We start from the raw sequence: 26,766 nt of genomic DNA, 5'->3' as shown, positions 1-26,766 counted from the left end.
TTAGAAAGTTTAATACTTAGTGCCCAATATTTTCCTTGAAAGACAAAGGAAGAATGAAACCTTGAGACACTAAAATACACACATGCTTAATGTTTTTTAGAAATACTGGATTTCAGACAGCAGCAGCCTGTGTGAGCTAGACACCATGCCAGGCAGTCCTCAGGCTTCCAGGTTTGTGTGATCTCTGTCATGGACTTGGAGCAGGGCTAACAACAGTGCCCATGCTGGAGCCAGCGCGGCCATCTCAACGCCCAGTTCGGCAGCAAGAGCCCACCTGATTCCACTCTGCCATGCCAAGTGCTCGCTCAGACATCAATTTCCCTGGACTGTTACAGAAGGAGGGGGACCCTTGTTTGTTCAGGTTGCACAGCTAGCTTACACCCGAAATAACCACACAGAAATTGTATTAATTACAACACTGCTTGGCCCATTACCTGTAGCCTCTTATTAGCTATCTCTCATATTGATTTAACCCATTTCTATTAATCTGTGTATCACCTCGAGTTCATGGCCTACCAGGAAAGATTCGGCATGTCTGTCTCTGGCTCCATGGCGTCTCTCACTCTGCCCTTCTTCCCAGCATTCAGGTCCTGTCTTCTCTCCCTACCTAAGTTCTGCCCTATCAGGCCCAAAATAGTTTCTTTATTCCTTACCCAGTGAAAGCAACACATGAACACTTGACAGTCCCCAAAGTGCTACAGGCAGTATTGGAAGACACAAGCGGACACTTATCTCCCTCCTCACTTACCAGTACTGACACATACAGAAAGGTGCCAACAACAGAAACACAGAAACACGAGTTCTCATAAGTCTAAGTACTAGATGGTTCTATGTCAACTTGACACAGCTAGAGTCATCTGAGAAGAGGGAACCTCAATTATGCTTTCATAAGATGTGCTGTAGGCAAGCCTGTCGGGCATTTTCTTAACCAGTGATTGATTGGGGAGGGCCCAGCCTACTGTGGGTGGGGCCATTCCTGGGCTGGTTCTGGATCTGGGTTCTAGTCTGTAGAAAGCAGGCTGAGCAAGCCATGAGGAGCAATCCAGTAACCAGCACCCCTCCATGGCCTTTGCATCAGCTACTGCCTCTGGGTTCCTGCCCTGTTGGAATTCCTGTCCAGACTTCCTTCAGTGATGGGCTGCAGTGTGCAAACCACACAAACCCTTTCCTCCCCAAGCTGCTTTCCTCATGGGGTTCATCACAGCAGCTGCAACTCCAACTAAGAAGGTCTGTCAATAAAGGAGCTGCCAAGGCACAAGTGCCCCTTACCTGCTTCTGCCTCAGGAAGCTGCTGTCCGAAACTGAGCACTTCTTTACTATGTCACCTGGTAGGCTTTCTACACCATATATCGCTGCTCTCAGTGCTTTCAACTTTATGTAACTGCATTTCTGACATCTGCTCTTTGCATTCAGTGTAACTAGTTTCTTAAAATATTCAAACTCTTTTCCTAAGAGCTATACTGTCACACAGTCTGGACATATTCAGGTTTTTTTTTGTTGTTGTTGTTATTCCTTAAGGTCCTTAGAATCTAACAACATTACTGTCCCCCCAAATCCTACAACTAGGAATCTAGTTAGATTCTAGCTCAAGCTGCTAATGATGTATAAGATCACTGCAAAACTACTTAGGAGAATAAAATATACACTGATGGGGTGTGGCTAAGGAAACTACCCAAATCTCTACCATGGCATACAATGAAATAGTACAAAATAAGGAGCATTTACAATGGTGTTTACAGTTCAGTGGGTACAGGTGCTTACCGTCAAGTCTGATGACCTGGGCTCCATCCCAGGGTACAGAGAGCAGCGAGTCCTGCAGCTTGTTCTCTGGCATCCACACATATGCTGCATGTGCTATGTCCTTACCCCAAAATATGTCTACAAATTCTTTGCTATGCTCCCTTCCAAAAGTTGAGGTCTGATTTTACATCCCTGTCTTGTGATTTTCTTCTGATAAAGAGAATCTGGTGCAAGGTGATGCCTCCTGACCTCTGAGGCTAGTATCCACAGCTCTCTTTCAGGAGGAGGCTGTCAGGGAAGCTAACCACCTTGTGGGGAAGAACCGAGCCCTCTTGTGCATAAGCTGGCCATGCCAGCCACCCGAGAGCTCCATTCTACTTGTTCACACCAGTAATGACTGCAGCATGAAATCTGCCCTACTGAGTTATTGTCCGACTCCCAACAGGCGTGGACTCCACATAAGAGGATACCTTAAAACCCCGCTAAGCTCAGAGCTCTGACCCCGCAGCTGCCACAAGAGACAAAACCAACAACGCGGGCATGTCTCTGTTACTCACAGTGAACAGTGACTGTCTAGGAGTTTCTGGAAGGAGGGGTGAGAGGCCAGGACACTTCCAAGCTTTGGCTTTAGATGCTAAACCATCACCTCAAAGACTAAAGCATGCACACTAATGACCACAGCTGCCCAGAGGCCTGGAAAGATTTATAACCAGACACACCCTGCAGGGAGCAGAGGGAGCTCTGAGTGAGTGAAGTACTAAGTGAACGTTGTGTGACATAAGCTCACCATGTCAACGACCTCACAGCTCAGACTCTGAAGGATGGCAAGCTTTTCTTGGGACTAAGTGTTGACAATGTCTGCAAATGTCCACTCTAGCTTTCTCCCTCTCCCCATATTTATGGCCTGAAGATGCCTCCCCCCAACCCTGGAGACTACTGCTACCCAGATTGGCTAAGCCCACCTACTTGTCCAGTAGTATGCAACCACCCAGTTCTCTATCCAACTCTGCAATGAATGCCTCCGCTTCCAGGGCTGCACTTTTCCAGCTGGGAATCCAGACCACCAACCCCAGCTTTGTGTCCTCTGTCTCTTTTCTTTGTTCCACCCCAGCCAGGTCTGTCCCTGGGGTCATGCATTCCTAAAACAACTGAATCTCAACTCTTGTAAAAGAAAAGAACAAAGTTACCCTAACCCAAGCTATCTGAAGCTTCTAGAATGTGGGGACAAAGCGCCCTGAGAATCTGGAAGCCTGGCTGTGCCTGCGAACAGCCTAGGGAGATATAACTGCTTAGGAAGCAGTCCACACGCGACTCTGTCTACAGTGAACCCGGAGCAGACTGTACCGAAGTGAACGTGGGAAGTGGGTGGAGCAGGACACAAACTTGATTTATCGAGACATTACTAGTTCCCTGACTTTGTAAAGGGAAAAGCAAAGTTTGAAGAGGGTCCTCAAGATACAAGGGAGAGGAGGTTTACCTGAACATCAACCTCACGCTCACCAGGCAGCTTTCTCAGAAACACAGCCTTACAAAGTGACAGACATCAGTGTTGACAAACACTGAGAAGGAGAACGCCCATCTTTGTAAAACCGTCAAGAGGAAATGAAGAACATTGCTGGTTTGTATCCGTTTTCTTGCTCAAGAATGGCAGGATATAGAGTCGTTGTGTACCAGTCAGCCAAGTGAAAGTCTCCAAGGCCAGACACGTTAGAAACATACTGAGCCTCAAATGGATGAACTAGAAAAATCATCTAAGTGAGATAACCCAGACCAATAAAGACAAACATGGTGTGTACTCACTCATAAGTGGATATTAGTTGTAAAATAAAAGATAACTATGCTACAATCCAGATCCAGAGAGACTAGGTAACAAAGAGAGTATATGAGGACACCCAGATCTTCCTGGGGAGGGCAAATAGAAGAGATTTTGTGAGTGGACTGAGGATGGGTGGGGATGGGCACAGGTTGAAGGGGTACATAGGGGGAGAGTACAGAGGGCGCCTGCTGGTGGGAGGCATTTTGGGGTAGGGCAGAAGCCTGGTGCAGGGGAAGCTCCCAGGAATCTATGGTGGGGGGACACCCTAGTTTAGACTCCTAGCAATAGTGGATAAGTAGCTTGAACTGGCCATCTCCTGTGACCATATTATCATTAGAGAGGTGACATCCAGTAACTAATGGAGGCAGAGGCAGAGACCAGCAGAGTTTGGGAATCCTGTGGAGGAGGAGGAGATAGGAGTGTAGGAGCCAGAGGGGTCAAGGACACCACAGGAAGGCTCACACAGTCAACTAACCTGGGCTCACAGGAGCTCAGAGACTGAAATGACAACCAGGGAGCCTGCATGGGAACTGACCTAGGCCCTCTGCATATATGTTACAGTTGTGTAGCTTGGTCCTCTTGTGGGACTCCTAAGAGCGGGAACAGGGCTGTCTCTGGATCTTTTACTGGCTTGTGGGGCCTGACTTCTCATACTGGGTCACCTCACCCAGCCATCTCACTGCAACTCAATAAGCCATGTTTTACTGATACTCAGAGAGAACTGCCCTTTCCTGGATGGAGATGGAAGAGGAGGGGATTGTAGGGGGAGAGGGACTGGGAGGGGAGGAGGGGGCGCTGTGGCCAAGATGTAGAATAAATAGATGAACTGGAAGGAAGGAAGGAAAGAAGGAAGGGAGGGAGGGAGAGAGGGAGGGAGGGAGGGAAGAAGGGAGGGAGGGAGGGAGGGGGAAGGAAGGAAAGAGGAAGGAAAGAAGGAAGGAAGGAAGGAAGGAAGGAAGGAAGGAAGGAAGGAAGGAAGAAAGGTAGGTACTGAGCCTTCGTCCTGGCACATTTTCTGTGTACCTCTTCTTTGGATCTAAAGTCAGGCACATGATCCTTAATTAACTTTTGTGCTTACTGTTGAATGAAAAAAGACTTGTGGCAACCTGGCAGCCTGGTTTGCTGCACACACACACACACACACACACACACACACACACACACACACACACCACCTCTCTCACTGCGGAGGAAACACACAGGTAAGAACAGCTTGGGCCCTGGGAGCACAGCCTGATTGGCTCTTATCCTCCAAAGACTAGTCGCTTCCCTCCAGTCCTGTCAGACCGGTTCTGTTTTTCTCTTTAAAAAATGTAAAGATGTGTTTATTTTATATGAATACGTTTTTTGCTTGGACATATACAAGTGCTCTGTGTGCATGACTGGTGCACACGGCGGCCAGAGAAGGTGTTGGACGAGTGCTTGGGAACCACTATGTAGGTGCTGGGAATGAACCTGGGCCTCAGCAAAAACAAGTGCTCTTCAACTGTTGAGCTATCTTTCTAGCTCCAAGATTTTCTTTCTTGAAAGTCATCTCTTCTTTTGGGCGCTCATCTGCTTACCTGTATCTTTCTTACTACATTTATATTTGTTATGATGACTTCTTGTTCTTACAACCTTCCAACTCAGCTGAAACATCCTAGCAGGTGTTATGGAAGTCTGATTAAGACTCCATACCTTCTGGAACCTGCCATATTGTCCTATGCCATTTGGGGCACACAAAGTAGAGAATGAACATCTGTTGAAAGCATATGACAAAGGAATATCCAGTACAACAGCAGAATTGTCAGCACACATCAGGAAGGCAGCTGGAGTCTGACAGCTTTAAGAGTAGAAGTGACGATGGATCCTAGCTAGAACCTTGGCTTCTTCACTCCTGAACACTGGCCTCACTTCTAACAATGCTGGCACAGGCACAGAGCGCAGGCATGTCAGCTGCTGCTCCAAGCATTCTGCCTATACTAACTCTAATCCCCGTAACCTCCTGAAGCAGTACTAGAAGGAAACTGAGGCACAGACCCTACAGTCATGCAATAACTTCCCTCCTAATAACACAAGTAAAGGCCTCCATGGTGGAGGCCTTGTTTAGCAGTGTGAAGCCTGGCTTCCACCCTCTCCATGGGGGTGGGGGTGGAGGGTGGGAAAGCTTAGGAACTACAAGAACCAAAGGGAATTGATTAATGCTTCAAATGCTACCTGCAGCTTACAGCCATCCGGATGCTCTTCCTCAGTGAACTTGACAAAAGCCCTGAGGTTAGAATCCACTCATGGTCTGCTCTCCACCTCACGCATGGATGCTCACTTCTTACGGTTCTGCCAGCTACAGCTGTGGTGACCTGAGTGAGAAATGTCCCCACAGGCTTTTGTACTTGAGGAGACGGAAGCAAGTCTGTCACTAGGTCAGGCTCTGAGGGTGTACAGCCTGGTCCACTGTATGCAGATAAAATGCAGCTGGTCTGTTTCCCGACTGACAGGCTATTCCATGCTTTTTCCACTCCTCTGGAACTGTGGGCCAGAACGAGCCCTTTCTCCCTTTAGCTGCATTTGCTGGGGCACTACCTCACAGCAACGGAAAGGAACTAAATACTCTATAGGCAACTTCACTACCCGAACTGTCAAGTTTTTTTTTTTTTTTCTTTCCATTTTGGCAACCAGAACATTTATGACAGACTGAAATCCTCAAGATGAACTGGATGCTGCAACAGCTGCCCTCTTGGGTTTAGGGGTTGTCCCTTCACGGAATCCATGTCTGAATCTTCGGTAGACAATTGTTCGGTGCCTCCTCTGTCCAGTCCCGGTAGTGTTTCGTCTCTTAGCCCTGGCACTCCAGTTATACTTTCTCTTGCGCTTGGCAGGGTAGCCACATTTGCCACAGGTAGACTTCTGAAGGTGGTAGGCCTTAGAGCCACAGCGGCGGCACCACGTGTGCGTCTTGTTGCGACGCTTTCCGAAGGATGACGTTCCTTTCGTCATCTTGCTTCTGCCGCAGAGGCCAAAGAGACCGGAAGAGCCGAATTGTCAAGTTTTAGTTATCTAACAAGACCAGCAAAAGCCTCTGGGCCCACTCTCTCACTGGCTGAGGCCGGGGCTCTTCAGCTAAGTACTGGGCTGCCAAAGCTAAGTAATAAGCTATCTTAAAAACAAATGTCTGGGCACAAAGCTCAGGGGCAGAGCACCGGGACTGGATACCTGACCCCCTGTGGTAATTTGAATAAAAATGCCAATTAGGTCCATTAGGAGGCACCTGTAGCAGGTGTGGCCTTGTGGAGGAAGTGCATCACTGGGGGTGGCCTTGAGGTTTTAGAGGCTCAGGTCAGGCCCAGTGGCTCCCTGTGGATCCAGATGCAGAGCTCTCAGCTCCTCTCCAGCACCATGTCTGCCTGTGTGCTGTCACACTCCCTGCCACGATAATGGACTAAACCTCTGAACTGTAAGTAAGCCAGCTCCAGTTAAATGTTTTCCTTTTAAAGAATTGTGTGCTCATGGTGTCTCTTCAAGCAATAGAAATCCTAACTGAAACAGCGTTTGGTACAGAAACTGGGGTATTGCTGGAATAGGCCACAGCATGTTCTTGTGGAATGTGGACTCTGTGACTTAATTAGAAAAGCAGCTGAATCCTTTTAAGTGGGCCTTAATGGGCAATACTAGTAGCATCATGGAGGACAGTGGTTCTGAGGCGGATCTGAACTGTGGGGGCCTGGCTCAAGAGACTTCAGAGGAGAAGAATGTTAGTATGTGGCCTAGAGACTGTTCTTGTGATATTTTGCGGAAGAACATGCCTGCTTTCTGCCCTGGCCAAAGAGTCTGCCTGCTAAAGTGAAGAGCTCTGGATTAGTAGCTTTAGTAGAGGGCATCTCACAACAGCCTGGTATTGACTATGTGGCACGGTTGTTAGTGGCCAGGCTTATGCAGGTCTATAATGAAAAGGAGCAAGCTGAACAAGGGGATATACAAAATGTAGATAGAAAGTTTAAAGAAAAACCTGGTGCTAAATGGAATAAAGGGAATAGCAACCTCAGAACAAGACCCCACCCAGCTAAGCTTCCAATTTGTGAAAAGGAATGAAAGAAAAGTTTAGGACCTAGGTGGTGGCACACACCTTTAATCCCAGCACTGCAAAGGCAATAAGGTTTCAGAGTTTAAGGCCAGAGCAAGTTCCAGGACAGCCAGGTTTAGGCAGTGAATGTATAGGAGGCCACTTATTTGTATCCCAGCTGCACAGACCCGAAAATAATCACACAGAAACTGTATTATTTAAATCACTGCTTGGCCACTCACCTAAGCGTATTAAGCTAGCTCTTTTATCTTTGGTTAACCCATTTCTATTATCTTGTATTTTACCATGAGGCATGGCCTACCAGTAGGCATTCCCCTCTGGCAGCTCCATGGTGGCTCCCTGACTCCGCCTACTCTCTCTCTCTCTCTCTCTCTCTCTCTCTCTCTCCCTCCTTCCCTCTCTCCCTCCCCCCCTCTCTCCACACACACATATATCTTCCAACCTGGCTATATTCTGTTAAGCCACTGGCTGAAAACAGCTTCTTTATTAACCAATAAAAGGAACACTATATACAGAAGGACTTCCCACACTAAGTGAAGGAAACCATTGAAAAGAGGACGATGTATTTGAACAAGGGAGTCATGATCCAGTCCCAGCAGAACTTGGCAGCTTTGGCCAAGTGGTTCTGTGTTTACAGTCAAGGATACAAGAAACAGGCTATGGAATCTCCCTCCCTAAGGAAAGTAGCTGGGGCCAGGCATGTGTCAGGGTGTCCATGAGTGGAAGCACAGAGAAGCCATTGTGTGAAGCCATGAAGGTGAAGCCTGGATTGCCTTGGAGACCCCAAGATATCAGAGATGCCAGAGTCATGGGATACCTGCAGAGGAAAGCTACTAACTGGGAGTGGAACCACCTAAGAGAGAGAAGTTGTATTCAACAAAGCTGAAAAAAGTTGACATCAGATAAGGAGATGCAGGGTTTGGAGTTTACCCAAGTGGTTTTTAGTCTTGCTTTGGTTAGTATTTTCTCAATATGTTCCCTTTCCTCTGTTTTTGAATGGTAATGCATATACTGTGCCATTATATATTGGAAGTATGCAATCTGCTTTTGATTTTACAGGGGTTACAGTCAAAAGATTGCCATAAGTCTCCAAAGAGACTAAAGTCTCTTTTAAACAGGGTTATTTAGTTTATGTTCTGTATTTACCCTCCACCTTGGTTTCCATTAACAAGATCACAGCCCAGGAAGTTAGCTGCTTATGTCTTTACACAGAGATACAGAAAAAAAAGTTTGTGTCACTAAACCAGCCACAGAGAGATTTCTTCCAGCAGGCACCCCACTGGGGCTGGAAGCAAACATTTGTAGTGATATTTCATTTGTACTTTAAAATTATTAATCATGCTACAAAAATTCCTTTTAATACAACCAGCAAGAAGCCCAATACAAATCAAGCACTTTTGCCTTCCTCCCACTGCCTGTGCTAGTTACTATGGTTACCAGAAGTCGTGTTCCCAGCCTCCAAGGAAGAAGTGGTGCTCAAAATGTACAACAGCACGGCTGCGCTTCTTTACAATGATTAATCACAAACCTCTAGTTTAATTAGTCACACTTAAGAAATGTACTTAGTGCATGAAAATCTCTATGTGGGATTCCCCTCTGTGTGCCATGAATATGTTTTATTACCATTGGTTAATTAAGAAGCTACTTTGGGTATAGTTGGCATACACTGGCGTGCCATTTTGTAATCAGAGATTGCTCGTTCGTTTCCCAGCCACCCAGATGGGAATAATAGCACAGAAACTGTATTAATTACAACACAGTTTGACCAATAGCTGAGGCATATTTCTAGCTAACTCTTACATCTTAAATTAACCCATTTCTATTAATTTGTATATCGCCACGAGACTGTGGCCTACCAGTAAGGTTTTGGTTGGTGGCTTTCTCCTTTGACAGCTACATGGCATCCTTCTGACTCCACCTACTCTATATATCTCTTCCAGTCTGGCTATATTCTTTATGAGAAGGAAAATTTATAATCACCATGTGCAAATGCTGGCGCTGTGCTTATTGTTGCTAAACAACACTGGAGAGCCCCTCCCCCTTTTCACTAGAAAAGGAAGATAAAGAAGGCTTGTTGCATAATGTTTAAAAAAAGTTCTTCCCAGCAAGACGCAGTTGAGTTCCCGGGAATCTGTCTCCAAGGCTCTCACAGTGAACAGCTATTCCTGTGCCTTAGTGTAAGGAAATCAGTGCATTAGTTTTGAAACAGCTAATTATAATCAAGGCTTATTTCTTTCAAGCTTTGTGGGGAAAAAAACCCAAAAATCACAAATCAAGACTAGTAGGTAAAACCCAAAAAGTAGTACACAAGGCACCAAAACATACTACCACAAAGACTGTAACAGAAACAGGAACACAACAACACTAGAAAACCAGTTGTAAAACAGCTAGACTCAGATCCTACGTAGCGACAGTAACCTTGCATGTAAATGCATTAAATCCTCTAATTAAAAGACAATGATTAAATTTGAGCAGAACCCCAAATCTCTATCATTTTTTTTTAACAAAAAACTAATTTCAACTGTTTGGGCACATGTAAAACTGAAAATAAAAGAACAGTATACAACATCCCATGAAAACGGCATCTAAAGCAGTGGGTAGCCTCATAGGCAGAATATGCTACAACAAAAACAGTACAAATAAATATGGCCATTATACAACAAGGGGAGAGTCCAGCAAGAGGAATTAACAGTCTGAATACACATGCACTCCACATTGGAGCTCCCCGACATCAAAGGCAAATACCAGGAGGTCCTGTGGAGATAAAGTTTCAACCTTAGTTGCCAACTTTAGCACTCCACTGTCAGCGACAGACAGGTCACTAGTGTCTGGGTCTCAACCCAGAGGAAAGAAAGCAAGAATGTCAAAGAGGTAGCTGCATGCCCGTCTTTACTATAGCTATTCAGTAATGCGAACCACTCAGCTGCACAGCTGCTGATGACAATGTGCTGTGTACTCAAAACAGAAAGCCACTGATTATAAGACATCCTGACATGTTTCGTGAAATAAACCAGAAACTGAGAGAGAAGGACCACCGAACACGTGCCTGTGCACGCATGCACGCACGCAGGCACATATGCACATGTGCGTGAAATCTAAAGTTTGGTCTTAAAGTTCAGGCTTGGTGGTGAGCACCAGTAGTCCCAGCTACTCCAGAGACTATGGTATGGTAGGCCACATGAGACCACAATCCGGAAAAACAGGCAGACTTCGGAACAAAAAGACAAAAAGAAAAACAAAACAAAGGTTACTACTCTTGAAGAGGACTGGATTTCAGTTCAGAGCACCTACTGGGGTAGCTCACAACCACCAACTCCAGCTCAAGGGACCCAGCACTCCCTTCTGGCCTCCATGGGCACCTGCACTTGCGGTAAACACATAACTAAAAATAAAACGACTTTTTCAAATGTTGATTCTGTGGTCACTGACATGAGGATGGAAGGGTTCTTGGAAAGTGGCGGGCGCTAAGACACACGCGAGGAGCCAGCGTTTGCTGGTCTCACTTGAGCTGGCCCATGCAGAGAAAGGAAAGGAGAACTGGCCAGCGGGGAGACTCAGTGGGTAAAGAAAGGACTTGTCAAGTTTTTTTTTCTTTTTTTTGCAGAGTATGTTTATGATAATTTTTCAAAGCAATTGTAGTGGCATTTAAATTATATTTTAATAAATAAAGACTTCCTAAAGATCTGAGAGCAAAAGAGCCCCTCTAGTCACCTTACAGACCAGATTATGGTAACATAAACTTTAATCCCAGTAGCCACACTAGTTGCCATAGAAATCGAGTGGTGCGTGCCTTTGATTCCAGTGATGCACACCTTTAATCCCAGCCCTAGAAATGGGGGGGGGGGGGGGAAGACACGGGGGTGGGAGTAGAGGCAGCTCTCAGAGGCAGTCTCCTTCTGAGATTCCAGGACACAGGATCACCATTTCAGATTGAGGTTAAGGTAAGAGCTGGCGGTTTCGCTTTTCCGATCTTCAGGTTGAACCCCAATTTCTGACCATGAGGTTTTATTAATTGTGCTTTAAGCAATCATTGAACAGTCATCTAAAATTACTTTTTTTCTTAAAGTATGAAAATGGCAGTAGTGTTACAGTTTTGAAAAGTCTTCACGAGCCTTCTTTCCAGCCCATATCGTGTTACCATCTTCAGAGCAGGGGCTCTCAAGCTTCGCCGAAAGTTATTAGAAATACTGATCCTGATGCTAATTATGTTTACCCTAGAACAAGTTCCAAATAATTCAAAGTCGTATTTGTTTTCTCCCTCTCTCTCCTTATTCTGTCACAAAAGGACTAATGGGGATAGCTAGCTTTGCAAAAGCTAGACTTGACATTTCACGACATTTCATGACTCGCCCTGAACAGGAGCAGATCTCTCTGTATTCTCTGTAACTTCCCAGTTTCAGTTCTGAAACTCCAGGGACACCTTACCTTCCTACGAACTTTCCCCGAATTCTCTCGACATCAGACCAAACAAGTTAGCCAGTAAAGTAAAATAATGGTGCAGCTGTTCTTACTGCTCTCACGCCTCTAGGGTGGGGGTCAGGTCTGTTTCACAGGCTTCTGTGCAGTGGCCATCACCAGGTAGCAACAAATCCCTGCGTGCCAAATACTCCTTCACCCTCCAGTTACGATGGCCACACTGAGCATATACCTATGCAGAGACCACCGAGGAGGAGACAGCCCCTCAGTCACTGCTGGGGGCAGTGCTTCTCCACTTCAGCTCCACAGTGGAGTGTTTCAATGCTATGCTTCCTCCTGCTCAGATTTCATGGGCCCCAACTGGCACCAGGATCAGTCTTTCTAACAACTTTCAGCTAGCTTGAGAGCCCCTGCTCTGAAGCTGGTAACACGATATGGGCTGAAGAGAAGGCTCAAGAGTAAAGACTGCTGTGGTGCTTCAATAGAATGACCCTCAATAACCTAAAACGGTTGAAATACGCTTAGGGAAATGCTCAACATCCTTAGCCATCAGACAAATGCAAATCAAATGTAAGATTCCATCTTATACCTGTAAGAATGACCAGGATCAAAACCACTGATGACAACTTACGCTGGAGAGGATGTGGGGTAAAGGGAACACTCCTTTATTGCTGGTGGGAGTGCAAATTGGTACAGCCCCTTTGGATATCAGTATGGCAGTTTCTCAAAAAATTAGGAAACAACCTTCCTCAAGACCCAGAAATATCACTTTTGGGTATATACCCAAAGGATGCTCAATCGTGCCAAAGGACATATGCTCAACTATGTTCATAGCAGCATTATTTGTCATAGCCAGAACCTGGAAACAACCTAAATGCCCCTCGGCCGAAGAATGGATAAGAAAAACGTGGTACATTTACACAATGGAGTACTATACAGCAGAAAAAAATAATGACATCTTGAAATTTGCAGACAAATGGATGGATCTAGAGAACATATTGAGTGAGGTAACCCAGACCCAGAAAGACAAATATATGTTCTCACTTGTAAGTGGTTTTTAGACATAAAGCAAAGAAAAACCATCCTATAATTCACAATTCCAGAGAACCTATACAACAAAGAAGACCCTAAGAGAGACATATATGGATCTAATCTACATGGGAAGTAGATAGAAAAAAGACAAGATCTCCTGAGTAAATTGGGAGCATGGGGACCATGGGAGAGGTAGGGGGGAGCAGAGAAAAATGTACAGCTCAATAAAATCAATTAAAAAATTAAAAAAGACATTGCACTTAAAAAAAAAAGAGAATGACCCTCAAAGGCTCATATATTTGAATGCTTAATCATCAGGGAGTGGCACTATTTAAGAAGGACTAGGAGGCGTGGCCTTGATGGAGGAAGAGTGTCATTGGGGGTGGCCTCAGCTACTTCTCCAACACCACACCTGCCTACTGCTATGCTCTCTGTCATGCTCATAATGTACTAAGCCTCTGACACTGTAAGCAAGCCCCCAACAAATGCTTTCTTTTACACGAGCTGCCTCAGTGTCTCTGAACAGCAATAAAGTGGTGACTGAGACAAGAGCTTACTGCTCTTTGAGACAACCTAAGTTCAGTTCCTAAATCCAGAGAATGTGACTCCCTTTCTGGCCTCCATGGATAACTGCAGTCATGTGTGCAGTCACATAGACACAAAGTAAAGACTGCAGAGTCGTGAAGTTTATGTTAAAGCTAGAGAGTGATAGGTGATCTGTCAGATAATTTCCAGGACTCAAAGGGCCACAGATCCACACGAACTGGGGAAGTGGAAACTGCCACTGCCCCGTCACCTCTGCTTCTCCCAGATAATGAAGTACAATAAGAGGAGTCTCTTCCCTCTCTAGCCAATTCTTTCTCCTTCTCACACACAGCTCTGCCTCGTGGGCCTCTCTAGTCTGTTGTGAACTCCCAGTGTTCAACTTTAAGTTCTTCCTTTGAAATGATCTCCAAATGCAGGAGCAAAGTGTCTGACCACTGACCCAAACAATAAGACATCTGAGCTCAGAGCACCAGCCTGCATCCCCGCTCCCACCCTCTATACCCGATCAATCAGTAGAACACCTGTGCAGGGTCCCCACCACTGCCCCGGCCCACAGGATTTGCACTCACTCAACAGGTTCCTAACCACGAACCCTGCTCCTTGAAATGTCAATCAAATCATGTGATTGCCCACATGAGCTTTCCAATAGTTTTGGGCTGTATTATAATCAATTTCAAACTCCAGGGAGACTTCAGCAACTCTCTGGGACAGCCTCAGGACCAGCCTTTCCTACCTTCTTACAGATCAGCACAGCAGAGATGCCGTCCTGCCAAGAAGCTGCTGGGTGCCCAGCATCACCTGTGGAGGCCTCACCCAGAATGTTGCGCAGTAGGGACATAGCCTGATCTTGGGGATGAGCAAGATTCAAGGCTGATTCTACACAGACTTTAACCACAGCAACACCCATAATCCCGAGTTCTGTGCTCTCTGCCTGCACCTTCAGGACTCCTGGCACCCAGGACTCGGACAGCCTGCACACTTCCTCCATGCACAGCACTTGGTTACTGCTTACTGTCCTAACAGAAACTCGTGCCAGGTCCTGCACTGGGCCCTGGGACGTGGTGGTGGCTGAAATCAGCACTGCCCCTTGAGGCACTGACCTTATAGTTGGAGTAACAGGGAGAAAGCATTATGAACACAGAACAGTAAACCCCTAGGCCCCCAAGGTCTGTGATATCAGGGAGTGAGGCCTGAGCATTCAGTGTTCAGCACTCTGGTGGGTGAACAACAGGCACACGAAGGCAGAGACAGGAGGGGACAGTGTAAAGGCCCTGAGGAGGGGATCCGGGAGAGATTGGAGGAGGAAGAACACAACTATCTGAGTTCTTGCTTTGTCCATGCTAAGTGCCACCTCATCTAGCCTGTGAGGCCTGTGCTGCCTCATGAGAAGAGAGCCTCAGAGAGACTACACCTCACCAATGTCCAACCAACAACAAAGTGACTCTTTTCCTCTTCTTAAAAATTTCCTCTGAAAGACAATATGAAATAGATAGTGTGCATGGACACTAAAACTAGTGGGGACAGTAGGCAACCAAAGCAATTTCCCAGCATCCTCAGCCCAGTGGGGACAGCCAACCAATTTCCCAGCGTCCTCAGCCCAGTGGGAACAGCCAACCAATTTCCCAGCGTCCTCAGCCCAGTGGAGACAGCCAACCAATTTCTCAGCATCCTCAGGCCGGTCTCAGGCGCCTGACACAGCATATTAGCTGTTTTGTTTGTTTTTTTCTTTCTTTCATTCTTTTTCCCTCTTCTCTTCTTTCCCTCTCTCCACTTTCTTGGGAGTAGCAAGGAAACTCTGTTCAAAGAGAAGGTCATAAACTATTAAGAGTTGAGCAGGGGATGTGTGATCTGAATATATCCTATGAAAAAACTTTGCAACAAGAGAAAAATGGCCCAACAAAAAGAACTGCACACACTACCCCTTAGTGAGCAGCTCTGCTTCTGCTCCATAAAAGGAAGCCCACCATAATTGGATTCTAAAGTACTCTTGTCCATCAGTCTTGACTGTGTAGCCCACTCTGGCCTCTACTATTTTTGCTCTGAATAAAGTAATTTTGCTTCTTTTGTAAAAAGAAACACCGCCCCTCCGCAAAAAAAGGAAGAAAAAAATGAAAGATAAGAAATGTAAGCTATAGTAAACAGCCAACACCGCTCCAAGTAATGATGTTAGCTATTTACCATGCCTTATAAAATTTCCACATGAGCCATGAATCACAACAGGAAAAGGGCGGGGGGGGGGGGGGAGGCACAGATAACCCAGCTACAACAATAAAGGAACCCACTTACAAAAAGCTTAAAGTGTCGATGTGTATAGTAATTCTGGTGGATTCAGACATGCCAGGTGCAATTCAGGCCCCTAATTACAACTGCAGTGCATTACAGACAGAGCCACGGGGAGGGAAGCCGGGCAGTTGCATCATTCTTGCTGTGGCGCCTGAGAGTGCAGTGGGCTAGACTGACAGATGCCACTTTGTGAGGAACAGATCCTGAGAAGTTAAGAGAGTTGCCAGGACCCGCTGCTGGCCTCCTAGTTCTGACAGCTAACATGGAAGCATTTTCTCCCGAGTTTCTGTGCACAATGGCATGACGGAAGCGCAGACACCCCCCCCACCCCCCCCCCCCCCCCGTCCTCCCACGTCTCCCCATGTCCCTCCCACAGGCCCCCCCACGTCCCGCCCATATTCCTTGGAGGAAGAGGCTCACTCCTGCCTCAGAGTACCTGCAACACAGAGCCTGTGCTACTTAGTTGCTTCTGCCCAGAAGGTTCTCTTCTCTGGTCTGGATAGGACTGGCTCTCTCCTGTCTTCTAATCTCAGCTTAAATCAGTCCACTCTCTATGCACACTGAAGAACTTGAAGCAGACCTTGTGGCCAGTCTCCACCATATTGCCTATTTATGATTTTTGTTTTTGTTTTTGTTTTTTTCGAGACAGGGTTTCTCTGTAGCTTTGGGGCCTGTCCTGGAACTAGCTCTGTAGAGATCCGCCTGCCTCTGCCTTCTGAGTGCTGGGATTAAAGACATGTGCCACCTCTGCCCGGGTCTGCTTATGCATGTTAGCCTTTTATCAACATCCAAAACCATCTGTAGTTCATTACTTCCTTACACTACCTTGCCTCCCCTGATGGAACACTCATGACAGCAAACTCAGATGTTTCATTTACTAAATGCCTTGTGCCTGAAACAGCACCAAGCCAAGTGGGTAACCCAAATATCCATCTGGCTCAGCAAGTGGGCATACAGTGTACAATTATTCCACTCCACAATCTGTGAGGAAAATCTATGGACTCACACATTACTGCAATCTTAAATGAAAGCACACAACATGAATATGTTTAGCAGGGTGAAGAGTTGAGCAGGCTGAGTCTGAACTGGCTTTGCACGCCAGTTAGGGAACTCTTTCTCACACCGAATCTTGCTACAATTCCTTTCTCCCCTTACAGTCCCGCTGTTTTGCTTTTTTAAAAAAATCATTTGTTATAATTGTGTGTGTGCACATGTATGTGTGCATGTGCACAAGTGCACATGAGTGCAGGTGCCTGCTGAGGACAAAGGACTTGGTGTACAGGTGAGTGAGTCACTTGATGTGGGTGCTAGGAACTGAACTCCGGGTCTCCCTTGAGACAAGCAACAAAAGCTCTTAATTGCTAAGCCATCTATAAACATAACAAAATAATCAACAAACATAATACAGATGGAGGGTGACAAAGGAAGAGACAGAGGTTAACCATTGACCTTCACATTACACACCGGCGAATGGTGACAACACCTGCGTCTGCGTGCGCATGCGCACGCGCACGCACACACAAACACGTTTTCCTTCCCCCTAAAATAAGCCAACAGGAAAAGACAGCCACCTAACAGCCTAATAACATATATGTAAAACAGTCAACTCCCCATGGTAATTAGTACTATAGTTGTTGATAATTTGTCACCCAGTTGAGAAACACTAATAGAGTTGGGGCATCTTTCTAGTCCTTTTCTCCCCATGAAAAGGTTTCTGTGATTTTGCTACATACTCTGGAATTCAGCAGTCATCACTACGATCAGAACAGAAGCTTAGCTATGTTTCCCCAGACATCAGCAGGAGAGGCAGCACTAATGAGATCAAAGCACAAAAGCGTGAGGCTGACCCACAGGACGCCCTCCCTCCATGGTCAGGTGTGGGTGCTGTACGTCTCTAATCCCAGTCCCACAAGGTGGAGGCAGAACAGTGAACTTGAGAGAAACCCAAGCTACGCTGCATGGCATGGTTAAATAAAGTAATAACGACAATGCAACAACTCAGCTGAGAAGGTGTCTCAATCAGACTGGCCTGTGGGGAACTTTCTCGAGTAATGACTGATGTAGAGGGCACAGCCCACTCTTGGCAGTGCCCTCCCTGGGCAGGTGGTCCTGGCCTGTATCAGAGAGAAAACTGAGCAAGCCACGAGAAACAAGCCACTGAAGAGCATCCTCCATGGGCTCTGCTCCAGGTCTTCAGCCCGAGTCCTTGCCCTGAGTGTGACCTGAGAGCTGGAAATGAAACAAGCTGTTTTCTCCCCATGTCGATTTTTGGCCATCGACTTTTATCACAGCAACTGAAAGCAAGCTAAAACAGGGTTCTCACATATTCCGGGCTGCTCTGAAGTCCCTATGTGGCTGAGGATAACCTCCAACTCCTAGTCTTCCTGCACACACCTCTCAAGGGCTAGGATTACAGGCACCCAGCTTCCCACTATGTTTTCCCATATGTTTTCAGTACCCACACCTTTGCTAGACTAACAGCAACAATCAGGTGAACCATGACCTGCTAATGCCTATAACGGGCAATCCTTTGCACAGGCTCCAGGGATTCACCTGTGGTTAAGGCAGGTCCTGTAACAGCTTGAACAGACTCCCTGGATAGCAGGCTACAGCCTAGATGGACAGAATGCCTGAATCTTTAAAGCTTACCTGTCACATTAGCAGTGGAGGTCAGCAGAGACACAGAGTAATTTCCACTTGGAGAGCCTGTAAATAAAGAGAGTAAAGTATATTCAACATTCAACTTGGGACACAGCATGAGCCCTCTGCCTTTCAGTGAATGGTTTAGGACTCCAAGGACGGTGCACACCGAAGCCAACTGCCTGACTGTCTTTGTGTGAGAGGTCAGAGATGCTTCATCATGGAAAGACAGCATGGCAGGCCTGGGCCCTTAGGAAGAGTGCGGAATGTGTCCCTTACAGATGCCACCAGGTTGATGAGCAGTCCATTGTACATACAGTCAGGCTCTCTCTGCTTCCTAGGCCATAGCGGGAGGGGAGAGGGTCTTGCATTTTGAAAGAACTGTGAGCTTGAAGAAAATAAGAGGCCATTTAGTACATGTGTGTCCATCAGACATATAGTCCATGCCTAGCCAGATACTGGGTCTGTAAGACTGGGTGCAGTATGCAGATGAAGTGGCGGGGCACTCACAGTGGGGAGGGGCAAGGCCTGAGGATGGCAGAGGCATGGCACAGGGGAGGTTCTGCTTGTAACACTGTTGCTATGAAAAACGCTGGAGCTGTCAGTGAGTTTGAGGCTACATTGTTGGGTCTTTCTCTGTAACAAACCCTTGCACAGTGCTCACCATGTGCCACCCTCTGGTGATGTCAGCTCTGCCCTGGGTGGTATGGACCACCCCAGAAAGGCTCTCTTTGTTTATGGGTGCCTCCAGTCTTCTTACCACTAGCACCCCCTCCTTCCACTCGGTGCACAGATGACATTTGTAGGTCTCTTATTTTTCAGGCAAGATCTCAGTAGGACTTTTAATTTTTAAGCTAGTACCTTAAGATTTGGGGAATGGGAGAAGAGAATCCTGTGTTCCAGGTAAGCAGCATTTTAGTGGTTTACTTTGGAATCCATGTAAAGACTACAACCCACAAGGGAAGAGAGCTCAGGTAATGCCATTATTGTTCCTGTCACACAAAGACCAGCCCTATTGGGGTCACTCCCAAAGTAAAGAGACACAAAGGCGTTATTTATGTTTCTGACACAACCCACTCCCAACAAACTACCTCACTCAAAAGAGACGTCCAGAGCGAACCAAAGAAACACAAAGAAAAAACAGCAACAACAACTTTGAAATATTTACCAACTGTTAAATGTATTTCTTATGCAATTATATTCCTCTGGATGGGACTATCACCCGGTGAGAGGAGGAACTCAGACAGGTCCCATCAATTCAGATACACTTGGCAGGTGTCAAGCAGTGGCCAACAATAGTAAGTGCTTATGGGGGTGAGGTGGGGGTGGGAGGAGTAGGGGGTGTAGGTTCCCTTCACTTCAGCCTCCTGGGAATTCTATGGCAGGAGCACTGCTCTGCAGTGTGACAGGGACCGAGGCCCAGAAAAAGCTGCTCAGGTCCTTAGTGAGTATGGATGTAGATCAGCTGATTAATTCCAAAGCCTCTCCTCTCCCTTATCTTCCTGGGGTTACATCACCAGCTGCTCCTTGCTCAACCAAGCCACCCTCTGGTTCCTCCCTCTCTGGGTTCATGGTACAAACTATGGGCGAGTGATGGGTCCTACTGCCCAGGACTCCGTAACAAAGATCGCCCTCCATCTGGATTGCTGCATAAGCCTCAGTTACTTTCACTCCTGAGACACCATTTCGTGGCAAAATATTGGACTGTTTGAACAGACATTTCCATGCTTTTGGTTATGAGTTAATAAGTTATTTCATTCTCCTAATGGTGTTGAAGGTGTATTTGTCACTTGCCATAAAAACATACTAAGAGGCTCCCATGCTGCCTCCCGAGTGCTGGGATTAGTGTGCCACCACACCCATCATCATCATCTCCATAAGTTATTGTTATTTAGTGTCTGAGACAGGGATGCTCTATGTCGCCCTGGCCATCTGACACTCACTATGCAGAACAAGACTGCCTGGAACTCCACAGAAATCAGCCCGTTTTTGTTTCTGGAGTGCTGGGATTAAAGATGTATGCCATCGTGCAAGGCAGAATAATACTTGAAAACTACAAGTCCCATGACATGGTTTTCTGTCTTCCACAACATTCTCGACAGCACTGTGGAGTCAAAACTACCATCAGCTGATGCGGCTTGGTGACGAAATGGCTGAGCCTGGGCTCTGATCTGAAGGCAAACATACATTACTGGCTTTACTGTAAATAAGATAGCTTACCTGGAAGTCTCAGACTTCTCAGCTATAAAATGGAGATGGTATGTAAGGATCCTAAGGGGATTTACAGATCTTAATTTAGCTGGAGAGATGGCTCAGAGGTTAAGAGCATTGCCTGCTCTTCCAAAGGTCCTGAGTTCAATTCCCAGCAACCACATGGTGGCTCACAACCATCTGTAATGAGGTCTGGTGCCCTCTTCTGGCCAGCAGGCATACACACAGACAGATTATTGTATACATAATAAATAAATTTAGCACAGTGGTGGCAGTGGGGAACATGACAGAGAATGTACCTAGCAAATATCAGCCATGTTTCAGTATGGCTGCGAAAATCACCTTGTATTGTAATGCCGCTTATCCTAATTACACACGGCATGCAAAGACTAGAACAGGAACTTGGTTTTGTTTTTGAGTTGTTTATAAATTTTAGAGATAAGGTTTCTCTTTGTAGCTCAGGCTGGCCTTAAACTCAATCTTCCTGCCTTGCTCATTCCTTTGAAGTGCAGGAACTACCAGAGGGCCTGGTCCTGTTGATGACACTTTTAGCACCACTTTTAGCACCATTTACAGTGACAGTCTTAGAAATGAACTCCCTGCTTCTACTAGTTATGACACCAGGGCATTAGAGCATTTCAAGTTTTCCAAATAGCACTAACCTCTCTAGTGAGACATTCATAAACAGAGCGTAGTGAGAAAGTCAAACAACAAAAATGTGTTCTGAGAGCAAAAGCTAGAAAAAGGGCACTCACTTTCCTCTAATCAGTACCACATGAGAGGAAACAGATTTATTTGCACACACAAAGCAGGCAGTTAGAGAAAAATGAAGGCCTCTTTCCATAAACATTAGCATAATATTTGATGTAAGACAGAGCACTGACCAATTTTACTATTAGTTCTTTCCTTAACCCATCTCAGAATTAGGTCTGCATCTCCGGTTTCTCATAGGTACAGATCAAAAGAGTGATGAAACCCTGTAAGGCCCGGATTTGGGACACTGAGTTAGAAGGCCAGCAGTTCAAGGTTATCTTCAGCCACAATAGGGAGTTCAAAGCCAGCTAGGACTACCGTGTTACTAGACCCCACCTCAACAAAACAGAATGAAATTCAGCACAAAAAACAAACAAGGTTGCTTAATTCTCCCAGATAATTCCAGCAAAAGCAGGCGTTGGGCTCAAACCACCTGCTTAAGTAAACTGACTGGTTATCTTTTCATAGATGAGACTAAGAAACAAACACCAGATGGACAGAACTGAAAAACACAAAGCCTGTGGTCACTTACGGCTACTTATTCTAACTTAGCGACTAGACCATAGCGACTGGACTCTAGTAGGTAGGTGATAAGGGAAAACAGAATTCTCACAAACTCAGAGTTCTTCTCAAAGTGTCTAAAAGGTCAAGGTCCCGAAGGGAAACAAAATTCCCTACACCGAAGGCCGACAACATCATTTTGTTATGGCTTTAACGACATGGGTTCCAGAAAACAGAGACCTGGAGGTTGCTGCGCAGGTGGCTTGCAGCCCTAGAGGCCTCGGTCTGGCATAAGCCTCACCTGCGCGGGGGAACAAGGGGTGCACACACGAGGCTCCCAGCCAGCCGCACTGGCCCTGAAAGCCAACTTGTAGCGTCTGGGGGACCTCCAGCTGGAAGCCGTGTGGGTATTCGAAAGCCAGATTTGTTTCTGCAGCAGTCAGTGGGCATATTTCAATCCACAGGTCTTTCTACCAGCCACAGAACTCCAGGGAAAGGCTGAGAAGCTCCTTGAGACCCCGGCAGAGGGGCCATCCCAGGGAAACTCAACAGGTTACCCGCACCGCGCGGGCCTGCCGCCCCCAAGCACGGAAGAGCCAGTCTAGATCGGCAGGTGGCCCCAGGGAACTGGGGAAACCCGCCCCAGCCTCAGTTCCCCTACGCCCGCGGAGCCGGGAACTTTCCACGCGGACGCCGGACGTGGAGACGCAGGCCGCCTCAGCGCGCTTCCTCCCGGCCGGCGGACTCACCCTGAGGGTCCCCACCATTTGCCGCGGCCCCCGGCAGCGCCAGCACCTGCAGCGCGCCCAGCAGCAGCAGCGCGACCCGCGCGCGCAGCGCCATTGTTCCCAGGGCCCTGAGCGCCCGCAGCTACCGCACCGCGCCCAGAGCTGCCCTCCGCGCACGCGACCGCTCCGCGTCCCCTTCCGCCGCGTACCGCTCCCCGGCAGCTGCCGCCACCGCCGGTTCCCCCTCCCGACGTGACCAAATAGGGCGCGGGCCCGGCTGGGGCGGGGCCGGGGCGTGGTCCAGAGGGGGCGGGGCCAGGGACAGCGGGTGAACCAGAAGGGGCGTGGCTCTGAGAAGAGGGGCGAGGCTGAGAGGGAAGGAATGGGGCGTGGTCTCAGAGGGGGAGGGGCGTGGCTCTTCGAAACGACTGAGGCAGAGCCGAGAAGGGGCGGGGCGCTCGGAGGCGGGTGAGAGCGTGGCCTGCTAGGCGGGGCGTGGGCGGGGCTGGATGCTGGCACCGCGGCGCCCCTCTTCTCAGCCAGTGGCCTTTCCCGACGTCCGGAAGACTGGCTTTGTATAGAAGTTTTCGGGTGGGGACTGGAGCGCGTGCAGCGAGTCGCAAGCTGGATGGCTGCAGAGGAAGCCCCTTAGAGAAGTGTAGAAAGGTAAGATTCTACGTAGGAAGTTCAAAAGTTAACATCACGATCTTCAGACTTCAGTTGCGTCCTCTTTCTTCGACGTATGTGCAGAAACAAGTCGTAGAGTGGGTGGTGCGGCTCACAGAACTGCTGGAAGACAGAAGCAGGATTGTTGCAAATTCAAGGCCAATCTGAGCTACGGAGTGAGTTCCAGGGCACGTTGAACTGAATGTATAGTGGGACCCTGTCTCCATCAAACCAGCCAGGAATGGAGGCACAGTACTGTGGTCCCATCACTTGGGAGGCTGAAGGAGGATTGGGAATCCAGAGTCATCTTCAGCTTTAGAGAAAGTTTGAGGCCAGCCTGTACTACATCAAACTCTAACTCAATAAAGCAAGCAATCAACCAACCAGACAGAAAGCTAAAACCTCTTGTTGTAGCTTCCCTGAATATGCCCAGTTTGCTATGACACGTGCATTCCCATTGCAATGCTATTCTCGTCACTATTCCTCGGTGACTTGATGGCTTCTTTTAAACAGAGGTTGACATTTCTTTTGCACAGGATGTCTACTGACCTTTTCCTTGATGCAGCTTCCTCTGCTCTCTCTAGATTCCCTTTGCATTCCTTCTTCAAACATCTGGGCAGCACACAGTGCCCCATCCTTCTTCTAGGATCTCAAGAGCTACCCGAGCACCAACACTGAACAGGCTCTTCCTTCTTACAGCTGACTACATATGCTGTGAGTCTTTGGCTTCATGAGATGGCTCACAAACTACTTAATGATTAACAGATGATGATGTATAACCTTATGGTATTTATAGTCTAGTGGCAAGATAGATACTGATGGACCCCAATGAGGAGGTTAAAAGCGAGTTGAGGTTAGGGAGATGGCTCAGCCACTGAAGGGTCTATTGTGCAAGCATGAGGACCTGAATTCAAATGCTGAGCACTCATGTAAAAACTGGGTATAATGACAGATGCCTCTAACCCTAGTGCTAGCAGGGGCAGAGACGAGTGGTTCCGCACAGCTTGCAGGCTAAACAATTGGTATGCCTCTGGTACAGTAGGACACTGTCTCAAAATAACTAAGTAACTAGATAGTAGAGACCGATAGAGGAAGATACCCAACATCTGGCCTCAACATATATGTGCACACACTTTCATATGCACACAAACATATGTACAACTAGATATACACACAAAGCGACTTGGTTTCTTTTTATAAAGAAGGTGGAAAGGGAACCTAGTAAATTCATTTCTATCACACCTACATTGTTATTTACTTTATAACCATAAAAGTCTAGTATATTAATCATGAATAACTGTAAACATTTAGGCTATAGTTATAGAAGAGTCTCAAAAATAATGATTCCATATACTTTACTTTCTCCATTTGTTTTTAACTAGTGAAATATTTCATTGTTTTCAATAAGCATGCTACTGGGTGTAATTTGTTCTACTTAAGTATAAGAGAGTACAAGCAGTTGTGGCATATGCCTTAAATCTCAGTATTGGGGAGGCAAAGGCAAGCAGATCTCTGGGAGTTTGAGGCCAGCTTGGTCTACAGAACGAGTTTCAGGACAGTCAGGGCTACACAGAGAAACCCTGTCTTGAAATAACAAAAAAACAGAGAGGGGGGGCTATTTTAATATTTAAATTATACATTAGATATAATAGTGTCAATATTTGTTTTCTGAAATTCCTAATTCTGATGAATTTTTATACAAGTCTACAAGAGGATCATGATTAAAAACATCCTCCATAAAAAACGTGGAAGGAAAGAACCAGGTCTACAAAGTTGCCCTCTGACCGACATATGCATGCCCCTAGCCATAAATAAACCATTTAAATTCACAATCAATACTAAAATATCCTTAAAAACCGGATATGAAGTGTTTTCCACATAGGAACTGCAGAGGCTGCTCTTGCCAGGATTGTACAAAAGACACAAAGATTTCATGTTTTCTCAGCAAAGCTTGTCTTAGTTGCCTGTCTCAGCACTGTGACAAAGTATCTAAGGAAAGTAGCTTAAAGAAGGCTGTACTTTGGTTCACAGTTTGAGGGGCAAGGTCTACTGTGAAGGGAGGTGGCATGTCCTCAGTCAGGAGGTAGAAAGATGAAGTTTTGTAGGGCCCATGTTCTCGTCCCTTTTAACTTTGATTCAGTCCAGGATCTCAGCCCAAAGGATGGTGCCACCCTTCAGGATGTGTCTGCCCTCCTTGAAACCTCACCTTCAGAAGACATGCCTAGAGGTGTTCCTCCTAAGGGGGCCTAAGTCCAGTTGGCATCATACTTGCCTAAAAATTCACCATGGTTAGTTTTATTTAAAAAGATGCTGGGTTTGGGTCTGCATGCCTGTGATCACAGCACTCAGGAGGTGTAGATGTTAAAAGCTACTCTTGGCTACCTAGTTTGGGGCTAACCCGCCTACGTGAGAGACAGATAATGGAGTAGATGCTAGAGAAGGGCCCATCTGATCTGCATCATAGCTGTGGTGATATTTTATTGTGCTCTCACAAATAAAAGCTTGCCTGAGGACCAGAGTTTGGAGCAAGCCACTAGTTAGCCATAGAAGCCAGGCAGTGGTGGCATACACTTTAATCCCAGCACTCGGGGAGGCAAAGGCAGATGGATCTCTGTGAGTTCAAGGCCACCATGGGCTCCACAAGATTGATCCAGTCTCAAAGAGAAACAGAGTCAGGCTGTGGTGGCTAACACCTTTAATCCCAATACTTGGGAAGTGGAGACAGGAAGGGATATGGCTGGGCGGAGAGAGGAATATAGGGCAGGAGGAGACAGGAGCTCAGGGCATTCAGTTTGAGGACTTGTAGAAACAGGGTACCCCATTCGGTCTGAAGACTTCATAGAGGTAAGAACTAGTGATTGAATGTTCTGCTTCTCTGATCTTTCAGCTTTCACCCTCTAATATCTGACTCCAGGTTTTAATTATTAAGACCAATTAGAAATTATGCTACACATAGCTATGAGCCAATATGACCTTTTGATAAATTAATATTTGCATGATGAAAGAATCAGAGTCCATCATGCTTTGAGAGTGTGATGACTATAAATTATGCAAAGCTGTGGAAAGATTTAGCAAAGACTCTAAATTGACCTGTGCCTATTTCCATGTCTCTGCCACATGCCTGTCATTTTAGCAGACTGAGAGCCACGATAAACTCTGAGTCTTACAATGAAAGCCCAGTTCCTCATTTCTTCCCTCTGCACTCTAGAATCCCTGCTTTCCTTACCCCCTCCCCTCATCTTTAGTTCAGTCTTCCCCAGAGTCAAAATTTTCCTTCCTCCCTCCCTCCCTCCCTCCCTCCCTCCCTCCCTCCCTTCCTTCCTTCCTTACTTCCTTCCTTCCTTCGTAGCCCTGGCTTTCCTGGAACTCACTCTGTT

At 46.7% G+C, this 26,766-nt stretch overlaps 2 protein-coding genes across 2 annotated transcripts in view; both read right to left on the bottom strand.

Moving 5' to 3' along the window:
• Window positions 1-22,916, bottom strand: part of Tmem123 (transmembrane protein 123) — a 36,570-nt gene extending 13,654 nt beyond the window's left edge. Inside the window, exons 1-2 of the mRNA XM_038324303.2 lie at window positions 22,745-22,916; window positions 18,540-18,596 (exon numbers count right to left, since the gene is read on the bottom strand). Of these exons, the coding sequence (XP_038180231.1) occupies window positions 18,540-18,596; window positions 22,745-22,838 (151 nt within the window). The 5' untranslated portion in view covers window positions 22,839-22,916. The remainder of the gene's footprint in view (window positions 1-18,539; window positions 18,597-22,744) is intronic.
• On the bottom strand, window positions 6,236-6,535 carry LOC119810697 (60S ribosomal protein L37-like). Its single transcript, XM_038324304.1, has one exon. It carries the CDS (start codon window positions 6,527-6,529, stop codon window positions 6,236-6,238), a length of 294 nt encoding a protein of 97 aa, XP_038180232.1. The 5' UTR covers window positions 6,530-6,535.
• Window positions 22,917-26,766: the final 3,850 nt, after the last annotated feature.

The sequence above is a fragment of the Arvicola amphibius genome, chromosome 3, assembly GCF_903992535.2.
Source record: "Arvicola amphibius chromosome 3, mArvAmp1.2, whole genome shotgun sequence".
NCBI lineage: Eukaryota > Metazoa > Chordata > Mammalia > Rodentia > Cricetidae > Arvicola > Arvicola amphibius.
The sequence above is the reverse complement of the archived record's forward strand: the minus strand, read 5'-3'. Positions and strand labels throughout refer to the sequence as shown.